General features: G+C 39.9%; 12 protein-coding genes across 12 annotated transcripts; 7 read left to right on the forward strand and 5 right to left on the reverse strand. All coding sequences in view use genetic code 12, as the record gives it.

Annotated features, from left to right (window-relative positions):
* Window positions 1-918: 918 nt before the first annotated feature.
* On the forward strand, window positions 919-3531 carry DASC09_040940 (Phm7 protein; the record flags this gene model as incomplete). The annotated part of the gene is made up of 1 exon (XM_064997693.1): window positions 919-3531. One exon carries the CDS (start codon window positions 919-921, stop codon window positions 3529-3531), a length of 2613 nt encoding a protein of 870 aa, XP_064853765.1.
* Window positions 3532-4324: 793 nt separating this feature from the next.
* On the forward strand, window positions 4325-6202 carry DASC09_040950 (agmatinase; the record flags this gene model as incomplete). Its single annotated transcript, XM_064997694.1, has 1 exon — window positions 4325-6202. One exon carries the CDS (start codon window positions 4325-4327, stop codon window positions 6200-6202), a length of 1878 nt encoding a protein of 625 aa, XP_064853766.1.
* Window positions 6203-6568: 366 nt separating this feature from the next.
* On the forward strand, window positions 6569-7246 carry DASC09_040960 (resistance to Congo red protein; the record flags this gene model as incomplete). The annotated part of the gene is made up of 2 exons (XM_064997695.1): window positions 6569-6590; window positions 6663-7246. The coding sequence occupies 2 exons, from the start codon at window positions 6569-6571 to the stop codon at window positions 7244-7246; spliced, it is 606 nt and encodes a 201-aa protein (XP_064853767.1).
* Window positions 7247-7679: 433 nt separating this feature from the next.
* DASC09_040970 (proteasome assembly chaperone 4 family protein) lies at window positions 7680-8157 on the reverse strand (the record flags this gene model as incomplete). The annotated part of the gene is made up of 2 exons (XM_064997696.1): window positions 7680-7889; window positions 7972-8157. 2 exons carry the CDS (start codon window positions 8155-8157, stop codon window positions 7680-7682), a joined length of 396 nt encoding a protein of 131 aa, XP_064853768.1.
* Window positions 8158-8428: 271 nt separating this feature from the next.
* DFR1 (dihydrofolate reductase) lies at window positions 8429-9088 on the forward strand (the record flags this gene model as incomplete). Its single annotated transcript, XM_064997697.1, has 1 exon — window positions 8429-9088. The coding sequence occupies one exon, from the start codon at window positions 8429-8431 to the stop codon at window positions 9086-9088; it is 660 nt and encodes a 219-aa protein (XP_064853769.1).
* Window positions 9089-9351: 263 nt separating this feature from the next.
* Window positions 9352-10056, forward strand: DAL3 (ureidoglycolate hydrolase; the record flags this gene model as incomplete). The annotated part of the gene is made up of 1 exon (XM_064997698.1): window positions 9352-10056. One exon carries the CDS (start codon window positions 9352-9354, stop codon window positions 10054-10056), a length of 705 nt encoding a protein of 234 aa, XP_064853770.1.
* A 202-nt stretch (window positions 10057-10258) lies between these two features.
* DASC09_041000 (uncharacterized protein) lies at window positions 10259-12226 on the forward strand (the record flags this gene model as incomplete). The annotated part of the gene is made up of 1 exon (XM_064997699.1): window positions 10259-12226. One exon carries the CDS (start codon window positions 10259-10261, stop codon window positions 12224-12226), a length of 1968 nt encoding a protein of 655 aa, XP_064853771.1.
* A 678-nt stretch (window positions 12227-12904) lies between these two features.
* Window positions 12905-14110, reverse strand: COX18 (membrane insertase COX18; the record flags this gene model as incomplete). Its single annotated transcript, XM_064997700.1, has 1 exon — window positions 12905-14110. The coding sequence occupies one exon, from the start codon at window positions 14108-14110 to the stop codon at window positions 12905-12907; it is 1206 nt and encodes a 401-aa protein (XP_064853772.1).
* A 255-nt stretch (window positions 14111-14365) lies between these two features.
* MUD1 (Mud1p) lies at window positions 14366-15243 on the reverse strand (the record flags this gene model as incomplete). The annotated part of the gene is made up of 2 exons (XM_064997701.1): window positions 14366-15128; window positions 15206-15243. 2 exons carry the CDS (start codon window positions 15241-15243, stop codon window positions 14366-14368), a joined length of 801 nt encoding a protein of 266 aa, XP_064853773.1.
* A 680-nt stretch (window positions 15244-15923) lies between these two features.
* SPT4 (transcription elongation factor SPT4) lies at window positions 15924-16259 on the forward strand (the record flags this gene model as incomplete). The annotated part of the gene is made up of 1 exon (XM_064997702.1): window positions 15924-16259. One exon carries the CDS (start codon window positions 15924-15926, stop codon window positions 16257-16259), a length of 336 nt encoding a protein of 111 aa, XP_064853774.1.
* Window positions 16260-16385: 126 nt separating this feature from the next.
* Window positions 16386-16592, reverse strand: DASC09_041040 (uncharacterized protein; the record flags this gene model as incomplete). Its single annotated transcript, XM_064997703.1, has 1 exon — window positions 16386-16592. One exon carries the CDS (start codon window positions 16590-16592, stop codon window positions 16386-16388), a length of 207 nt encoding a protein of 68 aa, XP_064853775.1.
* Window positions 16593-17017: 425 nt separating this feature from the next.
* DASC09_041050 (mitochondrial fission process 1 family protein) lies at window positions 17018-17674 on the reverse strand (the record flags this gene model as incomplete). Its single annotated transcript, XM_064997704.1, has 1 exon — window positions 17018-17674. The coding sequence occupies one exon, from the start codon at window positions 17672-17674 to the stop codon at window positions 17018-17020; it is 657 nt and encodes a 218-aa protein (XP_064853776.1).
* Between the last annotated feature and the right edge of the window lie 86 nt (window positions 17675-17760).

The following is a 17760-nucleotide window of genomic DNA, read 5'->3' on the forward strand; positions in this document are numbered from 1 at the left end:
TGATTCTCACCCACACACACGGTTGGCGATCAACGGACTATCTCGACTCAACTTGTGTGTTTGTGTGTGTGTGTGTGTGTGTGTGTCTCAGCTTTTGGCGTAAGTGGAATAGTAAGTGACACTCTGCAATGTATATATATAAATACATATATGATGATTAACAATCCATGGACACCGTATATTTGTTGGATAATAGCATTACTGGGAATAACTAGTATCTACGGGAGATGTAGGCGGAGATCAATCATTAAAAGAATCTCAATTATGGTAAATCACAACAATTACAGCCTTACCTCCTGTATTGAGTGAAAAAAAAAAAATAATAATCAGCAGTTTCCATAATTCTGGGTCAACTTTCCAATTAGGACAACAGGAAGATAGAACTTTAATTGGAAAACTGATGATAATAAAAGATTGGTCAATTGGGTGGTATATATTTTTTTTCTTCATATATGGCTACAGTGTATGTAACTACAGTACACTCCAGCTACAATATATTGTCTATCTATCTATCTATCTATCTATCTATACTAATAATATATATAACTACCACAACAATCACATCCCAGAATATCGCCAACTTGCCGCAATGAAAAAAACGTTCCCACCGCCGATCAACAAAGATGAAAATTTTCTGAGACAAAGCAAAAATCCCCGCCACCAAAAACAATGCAAAAAAAGCTTTTCCGAGGGCACAATGCCAGCACCACTCACCCTCGGCAGCCCCCCAGCCCAGGCGTGTTGCTGCACCTGAAACTAGCAATCCGACCAACCTTCCCCCAAGTTTTTTTTTTTTTTTTCCTTGTCTTCTCCCTTGTCTTTTACATATATATATATATATATTTATAACTCCTCCTCAATTCCCCCAAACACCTCCCACCCCAATTGCTATTCCTAAGTCATTCTTAACATTCAACAATGGCTAACAGTACCCAGCAAACGGGGTCTTCAACCTCGGCGTTCGTGTCGACATTGATTCCTAACCTCATCATCTTTGCTGTCTTTGTCTCCCTCTTTATTGCGCTTAAAAACAAGCAAACAAGAGTTTACACTCCTCGTACCACCGTCCCTACCGTTCCTAAAGAATGTCAACCTGACCCTTCTCCAAGCGGTGCTTTCGCATGGGTCAACCACTTGCTCAACAAGTCCCAATCGTGGATGATCCAACAAGCAGGGATTGATGGCTATTTTTTCCTCCGTTTCCTCTTCTTCTTTGCTACCGTGTGCTTCTTTGGCGCTTGCTTGATTTTGCCAATTCTTTTGCCAGTCAACGCCACCAATGGTAAACCAGACTCTAAAGGGTTCGATATCATCTCATTTTCCAACGTTGAAAACAAAAACCGTTTCTACGCTCACGTTTTCTGTTCTTGGATCTTCTTTGGGTTGATTGTTTATGGTATCTACCGTGAATTGTACTACTACATTTCTTTTAGACACGCTTATCAAACCAGTCCTTACATTGACTCTTTGACTTCTACCAGAACTTTGTTGCTCACTTCTCTTCCAAAAGACCTTGACGACAATGAAACCGAAATCAAGGCTTTATTCCCAGCCGCCACCAGCGTCACGTTTGCCAGAGATTACAAGGATTTGACCAAAGATGTTAAAGAAAGAACCAAATTGTCCAACAAGTACGAAGCCGCCCTTAACAAGGTGATCAACAAATCCGTTGGTATCAACATGAAGTTGATCAAGAAAAACAAGGAGTTGCCAGAAAAGACTAACGAAGTCGAATCTTACATCCCAGAAAAGAAACAACCACACCACAAGTTGAAGCCATTCATTGGGGAAAAAGTCAACACCATCGAATACGCCGCCGAAAAATTGCCGGAACTCAATGAAAAAATTAAGACCCAACAAGATGAATACCTCCACGCTAAGTCCATTGGCTCAGTTTTCTTGGAATTCCCAAGTCAATTAGAATTACAACGCGCTTTGCAAGCTGTTGAATATTACAAGCCTTTCAGAAAGAGTGGTACCCAAGCCGTCAGCAATGCTACTCCTGATGACATTATCTGGGATAACTTGGGTAACTCGTATTACGTCCGTTTGGGTAAGAAAGCTATTGCCGTTACCGTTCTTACTCTTATGATCATCTTCTGGGCCATTCCTGTTGCCGTGGTTGGTTGTATTTCTAACATCAATTACCTTACTGAAAAAGTCCATTTCTTGCGTTTCATTAACAACATGCCTCATGTTCTTATGGGTATCATCACCGGTCTTTTGCCAGTCGTTGCTTTGGCTATCCTTATGTCCCTTATCCCACCATTCATCAAGGCTATGGGTAAGGTTTCTGGTCTCGTTACTTACCAACAAATCGATTTGTGGTGTCAAGATTGGTACTATGCTTTCCAAGTTATTCAAGTGTTTTTGGTCACCACCTGTGCTTCTGCCGCCACTTCTGTCGTCCCAGCAATCATTAACGACCCAAGTTCTGCCATGTTTTTGCTTGCCCAAAACTTGCCAAAGGCCTCTAACTTTTACATTTGTTTTATCCTTCTTCAAGGGTTGGCCATTCCAAGTGGTGCGCTCTTGCAAATTGTCACCTTGATTTTGTCCAAGATCCTTGGTAGAGTCCTCGATAACACCCCACGTAAGAAGTGGAGCCGTTTCAACAGTTTGTCTCAACCTTCTTTGGGGGTCCTTTACCCAGTGTATTCTTTGATTGGGGTTATTACTGTTTGTTATGCCATTATCTCTCCAATCATTATTGCTTTTGCTGTGGTGGCCTTTGCTCTCGTTTATTTCGCTTACCTTTACAACTTGGTCTACGTCATGGGTCACGCTATGGACTCTCGTGGCCGTAACTTCCCAAAAGCCATGTTCCAAATCTTTGTCGCCCTTTACTTGGCAGAAATTTGTCTTGTTGGGTTGTTCGTCATGGCTAAAGCTTGGGGTCCAATGGCTCTTGAAATTGTCATGCTTGTTGCTACCATGGCTGCTCATTTGTACCTTAAATGGAGATTCATTCCTCTTTACGATGTCGTTCCAATCAGTGCGGTTTATGACGCTGCTGGTAGTGAAAACTACCACTACCCAATTGACGACCAAGGTAAGAAAGAAATTGCCGCCACTGGTAAGTCATTCTGGGATGGTACTACCAGTCCTGCTGATGCTGAAACCGTGGCCTCTTCTGGTAAAGCTGATGCTAGTGTCCACAAGCCTCAACCAACCTTTGTTGGTGGTGAAGACAATGGTGAATCTGGGCATTCTGTCTCGATGGCTGCGTTGTCTCATTTCTTTAAACCAGCTGAAAACTTGAACTTCCAAAAAACCAGATCTCACATGCCAGCTTTCCTCAATGAAACCGTTGAATATACTCCAGAACAAGTGGTTCCTTACTTGCACCCATCGGTTGTTTCTGAAGAACCAAATTTCTGGATTGGTAGAGATGAATTGGGGTTGAGTGCCACTTTGATTGGTAAGAGTAATGGTTTGCTTGTCAGTGATGAAAACACCGAGTTCAATGAAAAGGGTAAACCAGAATACACTGGTCCTCCACCAGGATACGAAGAAGCTGTTAAGGCTTAAAGACAATGATGTTTTATTAGAGAGTTTCCCAAATGTTTTCCTTTTACTTCTTTCATATTAATTTTTAATGTTTTTTGATGTTTTTTGATGTTTTTTTTTTTTTTTTTTTTTTTCAATCGTTTAGTATAACACTCTATGAAGAATTTTTTGAAAGGTGGTTGTGAATTTTCATACTTTTTATATATAATTTTGGAATTTTTCCTTTTCTACTTGTCCTGATTTTGCCTGATTTTGCCTTAATATTAATGTTCAAATATTACAAAGTGGTTTTGATGTAAATAAAATAAAATGTCAAATAGATAAGAAATGTGTGTTTTTTTTTCGTTTTTTTTTTTTTTCTTTGTTTCTTTGGGAAGTCAAGTAAGTTCTTCGGAAAAAGGTATAAAATAATACGAATGAAAAACAAACAAAACAAAAACGTCAAATTTTGCGAAATCTTGTGAGAAATGGGAAATGTGTGAGGAATTGTTGGTTATTCTTTCCTTGTCTTTTCTTCTTTTGATGTTTGAAATAATCTTTTGATGGTTGAGATAATCCACTAATTCTATTCTAATCTATTCTATTCTATTTTTTTTTTTTTTGTTTTTTACGCTTCATTTATATTACCATAATTATTTAAATTTATTGGTTGTTGTGAATTCGTTGGTATATATTATTTAGATAGATTCATTTATTACCATACCATTACATTACATTTGTGCGTTCGTTGCTATCTATCTATCTATCTATACCTTCATTCATTCATTCATTCATTCATTCTTTTATTGTCATTTATCACCCACACCACTGCAAGATGAGATGGTGTTTTCCCACTGTGGTGATGTCCACGATGGTGATGTTGACAATGACAATGGAGGAAGAAGGGGAGCCCATTGATGATGTGATGATGGTGAAGGATGGGGCACCAAAGAGTGTTTCATGGAGGATCGAGGGAGTGCAAACCCTTGGACCACCACAGGATAAAGATAAAGATAAGCAGAGACAATCGGTTAGGAAAGATATATATCGTGAGGAAGTGGGGGGACAATTCTTTGGAAAACAGGTATATTATAATGATGATGATGAGCGAGTAGAACCCTTCTGGAAAGAGGCACAGGCATATCATGATAATGATGGAGGACAGATATTTCATGATCTTGATAATGTGTCACCAGAAGAAGAAGAAGAAGAAGAAGAAGAAGAAGAAAATGTGTTTTCTACTAGTACTTCATCACTTATGGATTTAATTTTCGGAGATCTCGTCAATGGTCCTAATGAACGAAACCATATTACAAAGATGATGGCGGATAACAAGGTGAAAGTGGCAGAGAAGGGGATTTTCCAAGTTTTACAAGATGAAAAAGATGAAAATAGAAATCACAATAATCAAAAGTATTATAACCCCCACGCCATTAAAACCAAAGCAATGCGTCGCTTCATTACCCAACAAGCGGTAACTCATCGGATGTCCCAATCAAACCTCAAATTGCCAAATAAGGACGATACCACCGACCTTGCCACCGGGATGGCCTGGTTCGGAGGACTCAATACTTTTGCCAATACTATTCCTAGAGAATGTTTCAACGATGCTAATGTTGACACTTATCAATTTGACGTGGCGATCGTGGGGGCCGGGTTCGATACTGCGACATCGTATAAACCAGGAGCAAGGTTTGGTCCAAGAGCCATTAGGTTGGCGAGTTCTCGATTGGGCGGGGGTGTTTTACCAGTGCGGGGATATTTGAATCGTTATTTTGGAGGAGGAGGAGATAACAATAACAATAATAATGATGATGATGATGATGATCTCTTCATGCCGATGTTGGACGTTTATCGGTATTTGAACATTATTGATTGCGGAGATGTGCCGATGACCCCGTTTGATAATCGAATTGCTTTGGATCAATTGTATAGGGGACAACGATTGGTTCATAAGTATTCGGTGCCGAAAAATGATACTGGTGTCATTACCTCAAATATTGGTTCTTCAAATACCACTACTAGCCGACCAAAGGTCATTACCCTTGGAGGAGATCATACCATTAGTTTGATGACGATCAAGGCGGCATATGAGGTATGGGGCCCAGTGACGGTGATCCATTTCGATAGCCATCTTGATAGTTGGGACCCTCTGGTGATTGGGGGAGGGTATTCGGATTACATGGCGATCAACCACGGGACGTTCCTTCATTTTGCGGCAGAAAAGGGGTATATCAACAATAATTCGATCCATGTGGGGATCAGAGCACCATTGATTGATAGTGATCATGATCTTGACCATGATAGAGATTGTGGGTTCGAAGTGGTGTACGCTAGAGAAATCGACCACGTAGGGATCAAAGGGATTATCGATCGGGTGAAGCAGCGATTATACAATAAAGGCGATGAAAATGAAAATGATAACCTGAACAAATTCGACGATACTCCAATATTTATTAGCTTTGACATCGATGTGTTAGACCCGGTGTACGCACCAGGAACCGGGACTGAAGAGCCAGGGGGATGGACGATTAGGGAAGTGTTGAATATTGTCGATGGGTTAGAAGGGATCAATTTGATCGGGGCGGATTTGGTCGAGGTGGCCCCGGCTTATGATACCAGGGCAGAGACTACCGGGTTGAATGCTGCCCAGATTGTTGATTCGTTTTTGGGGTTGATTGCTGCTTACAAGTGGAGGAGGAGGAGTGGATGATGGTTATTTTTGGGGGATTATCTTTATACTAGTGGACTTTCTATGTAATGAATAATAGTGGACTTTAAATATAATGCATAATATAGATAATATAGGTAATTTAGATAATATAGATAATGTAGGTAATATAGATAATATAGATAATATAGATAATATAGATAATATAGATAATATAGATAATATAGATAATATAGATAATATAGATGATAATAGATAATAATAATTGTGATAATGTCATCATGGGGTTCGTAACCGCAGTGCAAATAAAAAAAAAAAAATCCAAAATCCAAAATTCCGTAAAATCGTTTTCCTTCCTTCGCCTGGAAGAAGAAGAAGAAGAAGAAAGAACAACAACCATCAGTGAAAATGCCGATATTACTGAAAAGGTGTATGTGTGGCCAAAATAATTTTATTGTAAATCTGACCCCACTTTACTAACATTCGTAACCCCTTTCCACAGACTGTGATATTTATGATGACAATTGTGATAGCTCGGTCCTGGCATGGTTATGGGGTCGGTGGATCTTATTTGTCATCGTGCTAGTGTTTCTCTTTTTACTCTTTGGGATGACCAGGATTAGAAGGATCAATAAAAGACGAGGCAATTTCGGTCAACAACCCATTAGAGGTACTGCGTGGATGACCCCACCGTCGTACTTCCAATCACAACGGCAATACAACCAGCCGGTGATGAACACCTCCGGACCGTCTGACGCCACCTACGTGCCTCCATACTCGGAAAACGCCCAGCCAACGGATGCTGGCTACTTTGATGACCAAGGGATGTTCCATAAGAACCGTCAGTTCGCATCCGATGGCCGGGAAATTGTCGAGGACGATGGAGTTTTACCAAAACCCGATGGGGCGTATCATCACGCTACAAACTTTGAACAAGATTTCCCAGCGTTCTTTGGCAGTAATAACCGGGCCAATACTACGGAACTTGAGAATTTAAGACCTCCTGGACCACCACCACCTGCGGAAGTGGGTACTAGTAGTAGTACCATGGAACGGCCACCACAGAGTCATTCCAAGAACGGTTGAATATCATTGAATATATTTGCCATTTTTCATTATCATTATCATTATTATTATTATTATTATTATTATTATTATTATTATTATTATTATTATTATTGTTTGTGTCATTTCATTTTGTTACTAATTGTTTTTTTCGATTGTTTATTTATTGGTTTGTATCATTCATCTCTTTTCGGTTGTTTGTGTTTGTCTTTCTGTTTTAATAATTTAATTTGTTGCTGTTTATTCCTTGGGGTTGTTTTTATTTTCAACCTTGGGATTTGACATTGATGTATTGTCATTTAACATTTGATAATATAGATAGAATAAAACGTGTTAGTTTTTGTGTTTGTTGGAATGTGAACTTGTAATAATAATAAATATCTACTGAGTTACACTCTCTTGTTCATCTACTCAATCTACAAAAAATCATTGTCCATCATCCACAATAATTGTTCTATTTGATATCATATTTCTCCTTGATCAAATCCATCACTTGCTTGATGTACGCCGTTGATTCTTCTAGGGAAATGAGTCCACTGGCACTGACATAGCTGGGACACTGGAATCTTGTCGATAGGAGTTTCGATAATCTGATGGTGAAATCCAAAGTATCCTCGTTCGAACTGTTGAGGGTGGTGGTGTAAACTTGGTGGTTTTTCTTGAACTGAAATGGGGTTGGTTGGTTAGTGAAAAAGGGGGAAAGAACAAAAAAAAAGGAAAAAAAAGAATAAAATTAGAATACTCACGTCATATACAGAATAAACGTAGGCCCCAAGTGGGGTATTACCTCCAGTCTTGCTAAGAAACACGGTGATGGGGACTTTATTTCTTGCCAGTGGTGATGGTGGTGTCGAAGGATAAGTGATCGACACTTTTATTGGGTCGCCAAAGAACTGGGGCAGGATTTCTTGGTGAAATGTGGTGGTAGACATAACAAATATAATGTGGTAGCAATAATAATAATAATATATATATATATAATAATAATGATAATAATAATAATAATATATTTCACTACCTTGATGATTTCGGGAAATTTCACCTTTTTTTTTTTTTTTACGGCTGGGGAAAAAACCAAAAAACCAAAACGCAAAATCCAAATCCACCGTTAACTAAAATATAATAAACACAACAACAACAACAATAATCATAATAATAATAATAATAATAATAATAATAATAATAATAATAATAATAATAATAATGAATGTGTTAAATAAACCATCGGCTAAACCAGTGGTGATTATCGTGGCCGCCTTGGTGCCCTCGTTGGGTATTGGGAATAAAGGAACCATGCCGTGGAGACTCAGGCGAGAAATGAAGTATTTCCGTGAAGTCACCAGTGGTAATAATGATGGTTCTTCCAACACCAACGCGGTGATCATGGGGCGCAAGACTTGGGAAAGCATTCCTGAGAAGTTCCGGCCATTGCCAGGAAGAAGAAACATGGTATTATCCAGAAGCTACCCCGATGGCGATGTGCAGCACACCAAAAATCCTCACCACCACCAGGCAACAACAACAACAGCAACAACAACAACGTTGTTCAACAGCGTCGAATCGGCGATCGCCTATTGTGACCAGAGTGTGGATATCAATACGATTTACATCATTGGGGGAGCGGAGATATACAACCAGGCAGTCAATAACCAGAGAGTCCGCCAGATATTGTTAACGGAGATCAACAGTGATCAGCCAGTGGAGATGGACACCTTCTTGGAATTCAAGTTAGATAATCATGAATGGATCAAGCAGAACCGTCAAAGATTACGCGAGGTGGTGGGACACCACGTAGAATTGCCCCAGGAGGAGATATTGGAGAACGGGTTCAGGTATAACTTTACGTTATGGGAGAGGAAATGACAATAAATAAATAAATAAATAACTAACCAATTGAATAACTAATTGAATTGAATGATAATAAATGATGATGATTCCATTTGATGTAATAATTTGTAGGAACCCATGTTTTTTCATGTCACCGGTCGCCCGGCAGAAGCATTTTATCTTATCTTATCATATCATATCTTCTTCTTTCTTCTTTATTGTTCTTTCTTTCTTCTTCTTATTAGTATTCTTCTTCTTCTTCTTCTTCTTCTTCTTCTTCCACCATCAGTATTATAATAATGCCCCTCAAAACTTTCGGTGCCTCAGAATTCAACTCCTCCACCCCAATCAAGGTCGAACCACTCACCATCAAAGGGTTTGCAAAGTTTGGATCAATCGTGTCGCCAGACGAGGAAATCGCCACCTCCGCAACAAATACCAACGCCACCGCCACCGCCAACGCCAACTATGGCACCGCCATAAAACTTAGAAAAGTCTCGCAGGTCGCCAACCATTTCTCCCAATCGTCAAGTCCTCAATCGCAACTGACCAACCTCAACATCTTCCGATGCTTCCCTCCAATCCACGCCATGTCCAACATCACCAACCACAGTTTCCAATACACCGGGAAAGTGTTGGAACGTCATAGATATTCGAGCCAAACATTCACTCCTATGGGGAGAGCAAGAAATAAGGTGGGGTACATCGTGGTGTGTTGCTTGAGTGATGACGACGATCCTAATAAGTTGCCGGATCCTCAGACCATCGAAGCATTCTATTGTATGGCGAACCAGGCAGTGACTTACGGGCCAGGAACCTGGCATGCCCCAATGATCGCGGTACTGGAGGGGTTTGGCAGTGAGGTGCTGGTGAAACCTCACGATTTCCTTGATTTCCAAGTGTTGATCAGTGAAAATGACGTCGATGACGACGATTGTCAGGAATGTTACTTTGAGCCGGGGTTTGTATTGTCGATGGAGGGGAGTGAAATAATAAAAGATTGAGATATAATATATATATATATATATAATAGATATAACATAATAGATATAACATAATAGATGATGCCAATTATGGGCAATAATCACCTGACCAAAAAGCATTAGAAACCATAATTGATCTCCTTTTTGGTGCTTCACCACCACGCTGTAACTCTCTCTCTCTCTCTCTCTCTCTCTCTCCATCAAACCAAATAATGATCACACGATGGAACAAGTCACCCTCCAAAAGCTCGTGGAAATGAGCGTGTACGCCGACCAGGTCCACCACTCGGTGTCCCAGTTGTTGCACACCGCGGTCGACCGCACCGTCCTCAAAGAATGGAAAGAGTACTACAAATTGTCCGACAAGAACCACGCTGCTGACACCATGGTGCCATTGTTGGACACTGCCCAGATCAAATTGGCGTCGCGATTGAAACGTATTGCTGTTGAAGAACCTGATAACATTCTCAACCAGATTGCCCAATTCAACCTCGCAAACAACGATTTCAACGCGAAATTCAACAAGAATGTCAAACACGGAAACGGTTTCAGCAAACCCCAATTGTTGGCCATCACTTCCCCCAGATTACTGATCCTGGCATTCTTCCATCCCAGTATTGTTGAGAAAATCACCAATTCCACTGGCCAATTCGACAAACCAACGTTGGAGAAATTCTACCGGTACCAAGAAGAACATAAGAAACTCAATATTTTGGGGTACCAATTCATCAATTTCATCACCATCCTCATCATCCAGGAAAAGTATCCCAAACTATCCCAAAAACTCACCATCGAAAAGCAAAGCCAGGTATTCAACTCTCAATATTTCAACCAGCTTGCCTTGGATTACAATCTCCATATCAAATCGTCGCAACTTTTCGATCTCATCAAATTGAACCAAGTGGAAAAATTCCCTGTCGCTTCATCATCATCTTCTTCTTCGTCATTCATCACTGGGGAATTGTTTGATAACCTTGAACGAAACGAACTATATACCGATACTTTCTACGCGTACATTGGGGCCCTATTATCGGAAAATTATGCAAATTCCGCCAGTATCAAGATTTGGTTATCGATATTATTCTCCATAAAGGTTGGAGATGGCATCACCACCACTATTCCCACGATACCTTCAACATTTCCGGAAATCAGAGAAACCCGGACACATACTAATAATAACCCCAGTTTCAAAAAGCGCGTCGAATACTATAAATCCCAACTCCTATTGAAAGGTCTAAAAACCACCATGGCATTGAAAACCACCACCCGTCCATTCAAAGTCGTGTGCTTAATTGGCGAGGATGTCATGACCACGGATTTCGGCAACACCATTGCCGAAGCAGAAAATAATTGTCTTCATAGTTTATTTGATAATCCTCAAAAAGTCGATGGATTAGTGAAGAATTATCATTTACGGAAATATTCAGGTGGTGATGAAAAAGATGATGATGATGATGATGATGATGATATATTGGTGAATGAAAATAATAAACGAAAGAAAACCCGTCCTTCAAATAATCTTGATAGTGATTCTAGTTCTGGATCATCAAAAAATGGCGATGATATGGACATTAGGATGTACAATACCTCCATCACCCCAACCGTCACTGAGTCGCATTTATCCCTGGAAGGAGGACAAACTGCTTCCACTGGAGTGTCATTGGGAGATGTTTATGGATTTGCCACAATGCGTGGTGCTTCACCATATTATGGGTACGATGCTCCAGGAATACTATCATCGACAATACCCTCAGGAGTCCACCAAGGAATGCCCCAGCAGTTCTTTGGTAATACCGTTCCTCCTGCAAATTATCTCCATAATCCTCAAAATAATCCAAATTATCTCCACAATCCCCAAAATAATCCGTACAACCAGTTCCATCATCAACAACAACAACCGGTCCCGCCTTCCAAACCAGATCCCCACGATACACCAATCGATCATTCTGCGAAAAATACTTTGTACGCATTAGTGGGACAACAAAGATTGGTGCCAGAATACAAATTCACCACTTTAAGTCAGAAGAAAACCGTGGCCAAAGTGTTTGTTGATGGGGTATTTTTAGGTCAAGGGATTGATAATAATAAAAAATTGGCGAGTCAACGAGCGGCGATGATGGCGTTGGAAAACGTTAGTGTTTTGAGTGCTCTTGGAATTGATAATAATAATAATAAGAAGAAGAAGAAGTGAGAAACATCAAATATTATCTCATCTCTCATCTGGGGGTGTTTGTTGTGATTTAGAAAGAATAAATGAATGAATTGTGAGGGTATGGTATCTATTTGAAGATAATATTTATATTACTATCTTCTATTTTTTGGGGGGTGGATATATGAATAAATGGGGACATATCCATTTGAAGATAATTTTGTTTTTCCCAGCCCTAAAGCAGCTTCTTATGAATTATCAGATTTTTTTGGGGCGGTTTATATTATTATCTTACTTGGTCGAAATTGGCGCCACTTATGGACTGATGAATAAAAGTCGGTATCTATTGGATAATATTGACAAGGTTGTCTTGATGTATATATTATATATGATTATAGTTATTATTTTTTGTAGATGATTAATTCCAATGATTAATTCCAATGATTAATTCGATACTTGATTATTTAAGAAAAAGTAATACTAATTGTACATTTTGTATTTTGAATGTTTTATATTCTGAGGTATTTTAGTTGCCAATTTTTTGGATCTCATGAAGTCATCTTCAATTTCAAGATTGATGCCAAATTTTCATGCCAATCTTCATCTCATTTTTTCAATTTCCCCTTCCAATTTCGAATCATTGTTACCATATTCTTTTTTTTTTTTTTTTTTTTTTTTCAATGAGATATTTACAGTATCCAATCCATTTCATATTCATTTTCATTTCATTTCCAATTTAAGCAAATCATCCACTTCTTGTCCTGTCATCTTTTTAATTTCCCCGTTATTATTCGACAGTCTACCCCCATCGTTCATATAACTTAGGGTCTCGGTTTCTTTAGAATAAACTTTTTGATCATTGATCATGAAATTTTCATTATAGAACCCGGGGTTCAATGGCCACACGTATTGGAACACCACGTTCTGAATCAATGAGAACACATTTGAACTGATCCAATATAATGTCAAGATCGCTGGAGCCTGTGAAGCAATCCCCATGAGAAACACTACCGATAATCGAGAAATATCCAACATCGAATCGTACACCGTCCGACGATTGGAAAACGTATCTTTGACAAACCTGCCACTGCTGCCACTGCCACTGCCATTTTTACCCATGGGATTAAACTTCGCCACGAGTTCCATATTCGTCAATGATACCACCCCCAACATCACCGGTAAGATCCCGTATGGATCGGCGTGCGATAAATCAGAAAACCATAATATCCCCCCATCGAGCAACGACGGATCGATTTTCAGGACCTCGGATCCCGAGGAAATCAAGAAACTGTTCCACCCACAAAGATTCCTGATCGTTAAAGATACCATGATCCAAAGAGGAATTTGTAATACCGGAAGACAGAAATTCTTCCATACTTGGCAACGATTCTCACGGTACAATTTCTTTTGACGTTTACGTTTCTCCTTGGCGGCAAGAAGCACCACTTGTTCGTACGATAGCGATGCGAATGGATCAGTAGTAGATACCACCATGTCGTTTGGATTCTTGGTTGTTGTTGCTGTTGCTGTTGCTGTTGTTGATGATGATGATGATGATGATGATGATGATGATGATGATGAGACTTTATTGCGTTTCAATACTTTACGCATCAAGTTGAATTTGAGGATCGGGTACATCGAATCAAGAATCGGCCGAAGCAGTCTTTGTTTCAATATTCTTTTGCGGTTGAGAACCGCTAATGGTAGAGTGATGGTGGATCTGAATGCAAACGTCACCATTGGCACAAGCACCCACCATGGAACCCCCAGCGATGAATGAAGGGTGATGAATGAGTCGGTCAACGTTTGGATCGTCGCAGTGAAGTCGGAAAGTTTCCGTGTTTGCAATCTGATGGGGGATATTGGAGATCGAGGGGATCGCTGGCTAACACCACGAATCCATGTTCTCGATAGTAGCGATTGCATATTGGATAGATATTATCATATAAACGGAATTGACAGTTCTATCGTATGTTTTACAATCACCAAAATTTTTCAGCGCATTAAAAAATAAGAAAAGAAGGGTCACATGAATTATCAATCAATCATATCAGTCAGTTAGTCAGTTAGTTAGTTAGTTAGTTAGTTAGTTAGTTAGTTAGTGCAAAGGGTTTACAATCTCTCTGCAAATAAATCATTTATTTATTTATTAAAATATAATAATAATACAATTTGAATTATTCATTTTTTAGCATAATTCAACGATACGTCAACGTCGCCGATTTTAAACGTCGTCCCCAACTTTTCCTTCACCACCATCGAATCGGCCTCACTTTCATACTCCACAAAACTGACATTACGTACTTTGACCAATCTGATCTCCACAAACCCAGCAAACTTGCCAAATATCTCCACGAGGCTGTCTTCCGTAATATCTGATGGCAAATTCTGGAGTAACAAGTTTTTGTTTGGGGGTAATGCTGATAAATCCACTTTGGTCTTCTTGGACGGTGGTAGTTCTTGCGAATCCCCGGAATTGGCTCGTTTATTATTGGCATTATCCAGGTTTCCTTGTTGTTTCTGTTTCTTCCGCTCAAGTTCTTTCTCTTCTTCTTTTTCTTTTTCTTCCTTGATTGCTTTCTCTCGTTGTTGCTTCTTGAGTTTCCGATCGTTTATCAATTCTTCGGCGGTGGTTGGTGGGAATTTACATTGCAACGCCATGTCGGAATCGGTTTTTGCAAGCAGGATCTCGGGCTTCTTATCGAATATCAAGAAACCATCATCATCATCATCATCATTATCCAACAATTTCTGGAACTCTTGTAAACATTTCTGGCACTCCAGTGGGGATTTGAACGCCACGAACGCCTGGCCTTTCAGTTTGAGGTTTTTGCGGGCGGTGATCGACACCACCTCGCCCCAGTTATTTTTGGCAAACACCGACCGTAGTTTTTTCGTGAGAGTAGTAATCCCTACTTTCTCATTGAGATTGCGGATATAAAGACTGTGGCGGTTAGTATTTGTGATGCCAAAGGATTGCACATGAGTGTGTGTGTGTGTGTGTTTTCAAGCAGTACTCACGTTGATACTCCGGAAAGGGGCTGGTCTGTCACGCTCATCTAAAAGGAGTGGGTATATATATATGTGATTTGATAGTATATATATAGAAGATACGATAACTAGTGATAATAATAATAATAATAATAATATAAGATAAAGAAGAAGATAAAAAGAAGAAATTTTGGAATCAAAAAGATGCGGTTTTGAGCCGATGGTGCGTTATCGCCAGCCAACATGAGCAGCTTCTTCCTGGCCGATTATTGTGTGGGCAGTGTGTTATAATATATATAATAAGCTACAAAAGATAACCGGACTCACTATGGGTTTGTCATTTCAGGAAGATGGATGTGCAGAACAGACACTACTGGTGGCTGGGAAACTGAACGAGAAAATGCCCATTTTCTAACCAAGGTTCTTTTCATAGGAGTGAGTCACTTGATCATCGTGCAATTATTGTTTTAAAATAAGGACTCAATATCACCGGATTGCAAAACCAATTGCAGGCGGCGACGGTGATGATGATTGTCCAACAGAGAGTATACGGTGGTGGTGGTGGTGGTGGTCTCTTCTCCGGGTAACAATAAATCTCTGTTGGCCGCCGCGGGGAGTTTTTTCTGTGTGGGTTTTTTTTTTGCCAAATGGGAGGAGACCCACTCTGGGTTGATTGATTGATTGATTGATTGATTTATATATTTATATATTTATTTGTTCGCCTGTCTATCTATATTAACCACATTCAATGTCCCTTAGACAAGAAAGAGCGTGCATGTTGTGTGGGGTCATCAGAACCCAACAGCAGTTTCTCAGAGAAGGCTGTCCCAACTGCGAGGCCGAGCTAAGTTTTGCAGGCGAGGACACCACCAACGTTATCGAATGTACTTCACCATCTTTCGAAGGGATCGTTGCCCTTGGGGAAGCCGAGCAGAGTTGGGTGGCCAAATGGTTGAGAATTGATAATTTCCAACCAGGGTTGTACGCCGTCAAGGTCAGTGGGAAGTTGCCACCCGACGTGGTGAATGATTTGGAAGCCAAGGGAATCCATTATCGTCCAAGAGATGGCAGTGTGACCGATTGAGATTTGTCATGATATTTGGTATTGTGAGGTATTTGTTGTCATGATATTTTGGCCCTTGGTATGAGATATTTATTTATTTATTGTCATTGGTGTGTGTGTGTACGCTCATTGGATATCAGATGTTGATTAGACATTATCATCATCATCATCATCATCATCATCATCATCATCATCATCATCATCATCATCATCATCATCATCATCATCATCATCATCATCATCATCATCATCTTTTTTCGTTATTATTTTCCATTGAAGGAAGGACCCTCGCTGGTTGATTATTTTGGAACAACGGTTTGGTTGGTTCTGTGTACTATAGTTGTAAATTAACATTCAAAAAAAAAGCAAGAAAGAAATCAAGAAAGTCTATAAAATTATTATAATGAAAAATGTTTTGTTGTTATTTGAAGATTGAATCATAATGCAAGTAAGTTTTTTTTTTTTTCATATCTTGTTCTGAGGGGTTGCAAGAATCCCCCAATTGTTGGTGTATGAAATGGTTATTTTATCTCCATTTAAAACCAGCTAAATGTAATGTGATTACCAAAAACTACAAACCGTATATATATCTTCATAGAAAGACAAAACACCAATTTTATTTTTATTCACAAAACAAACAAACAAACGTTGTTAACAAAAAAAGAAAAGTATAACCAATCTAAATTCTGTCTATCTATCTATCTATCTATCTATGTACAGCCGTCCCGTCCCATCTTCATTCATTCATTCTAAAACACACACACACACACACACCACATTTAATCTAATTTCTTACTACCAAAAGTTTCTTTAGTCTTTGCAAATAAAACCCCAACCGCATGTTCCACCGGCTTATCAAACAAATAAGGAAGCACTGGCACCACCGCCAACCCAACCGCCACCGGTCCAAAAGTCCGCATTCTCGCCATCTTGGGGAAATTCCGAGCATTGAAAACGTATTTCGCACTATACTTCACCGATGAATGGATCGTGAACGCCGGCAACCCCATACTGGCCACCGATTGGAAGATCCCTCGTTCTAATGCCACTTCTTTCCAGTCTGGTAAACTGGGGTCAGCCCGCAGTTGGGCCACCAACGACTCCTTGGCCGGGATATTGTTCGACCACGGGTACATTCCTGGAGAGTACCGGCCTTCTTTCCTCATTTTCGCCTTCCATCCCTCGTACCCCACGTCTCCCAAGATATACGCCCACGAAATCCCGTAGCCAAACGACACCAAGTACGGATGGGCCACTGGCCGGAACGACTCGCCAATATCAGAAGTATAGGCAATATACCGATGTGATGCCATCAAGATGGTCCGCAACCGGTTGGTGTAAGCAGCATATCTGAGGGAGGTATCGGTGGTATCGGTGCCTTCACGATGTGAGATATCCTCGATAGAAGAGGAGGATGAGTCTTGAGGATTGGTCATTGTAGTAGGAACAGGTTTATTATCAATAATAGTTGAAGAGAGATAAAGAAGAAGAAGCAGAGATAAAGAGAAACAGAAAAAGGGAA

Source organism: Saccharomycopsis crataegensis (assembly GCF_037102585.1).
Source record: "Saccharomycopsis crataegensis DNA, jcf7180000000084, whole genome shotgun sequence".
NCBI lineage: Eukaryota > Fungi > Ascomycota > Saccharomycetes > Ascoideales > Saccharomycopsidaceae > Saccharomycopsis > Saccharomycopsis crataegensis.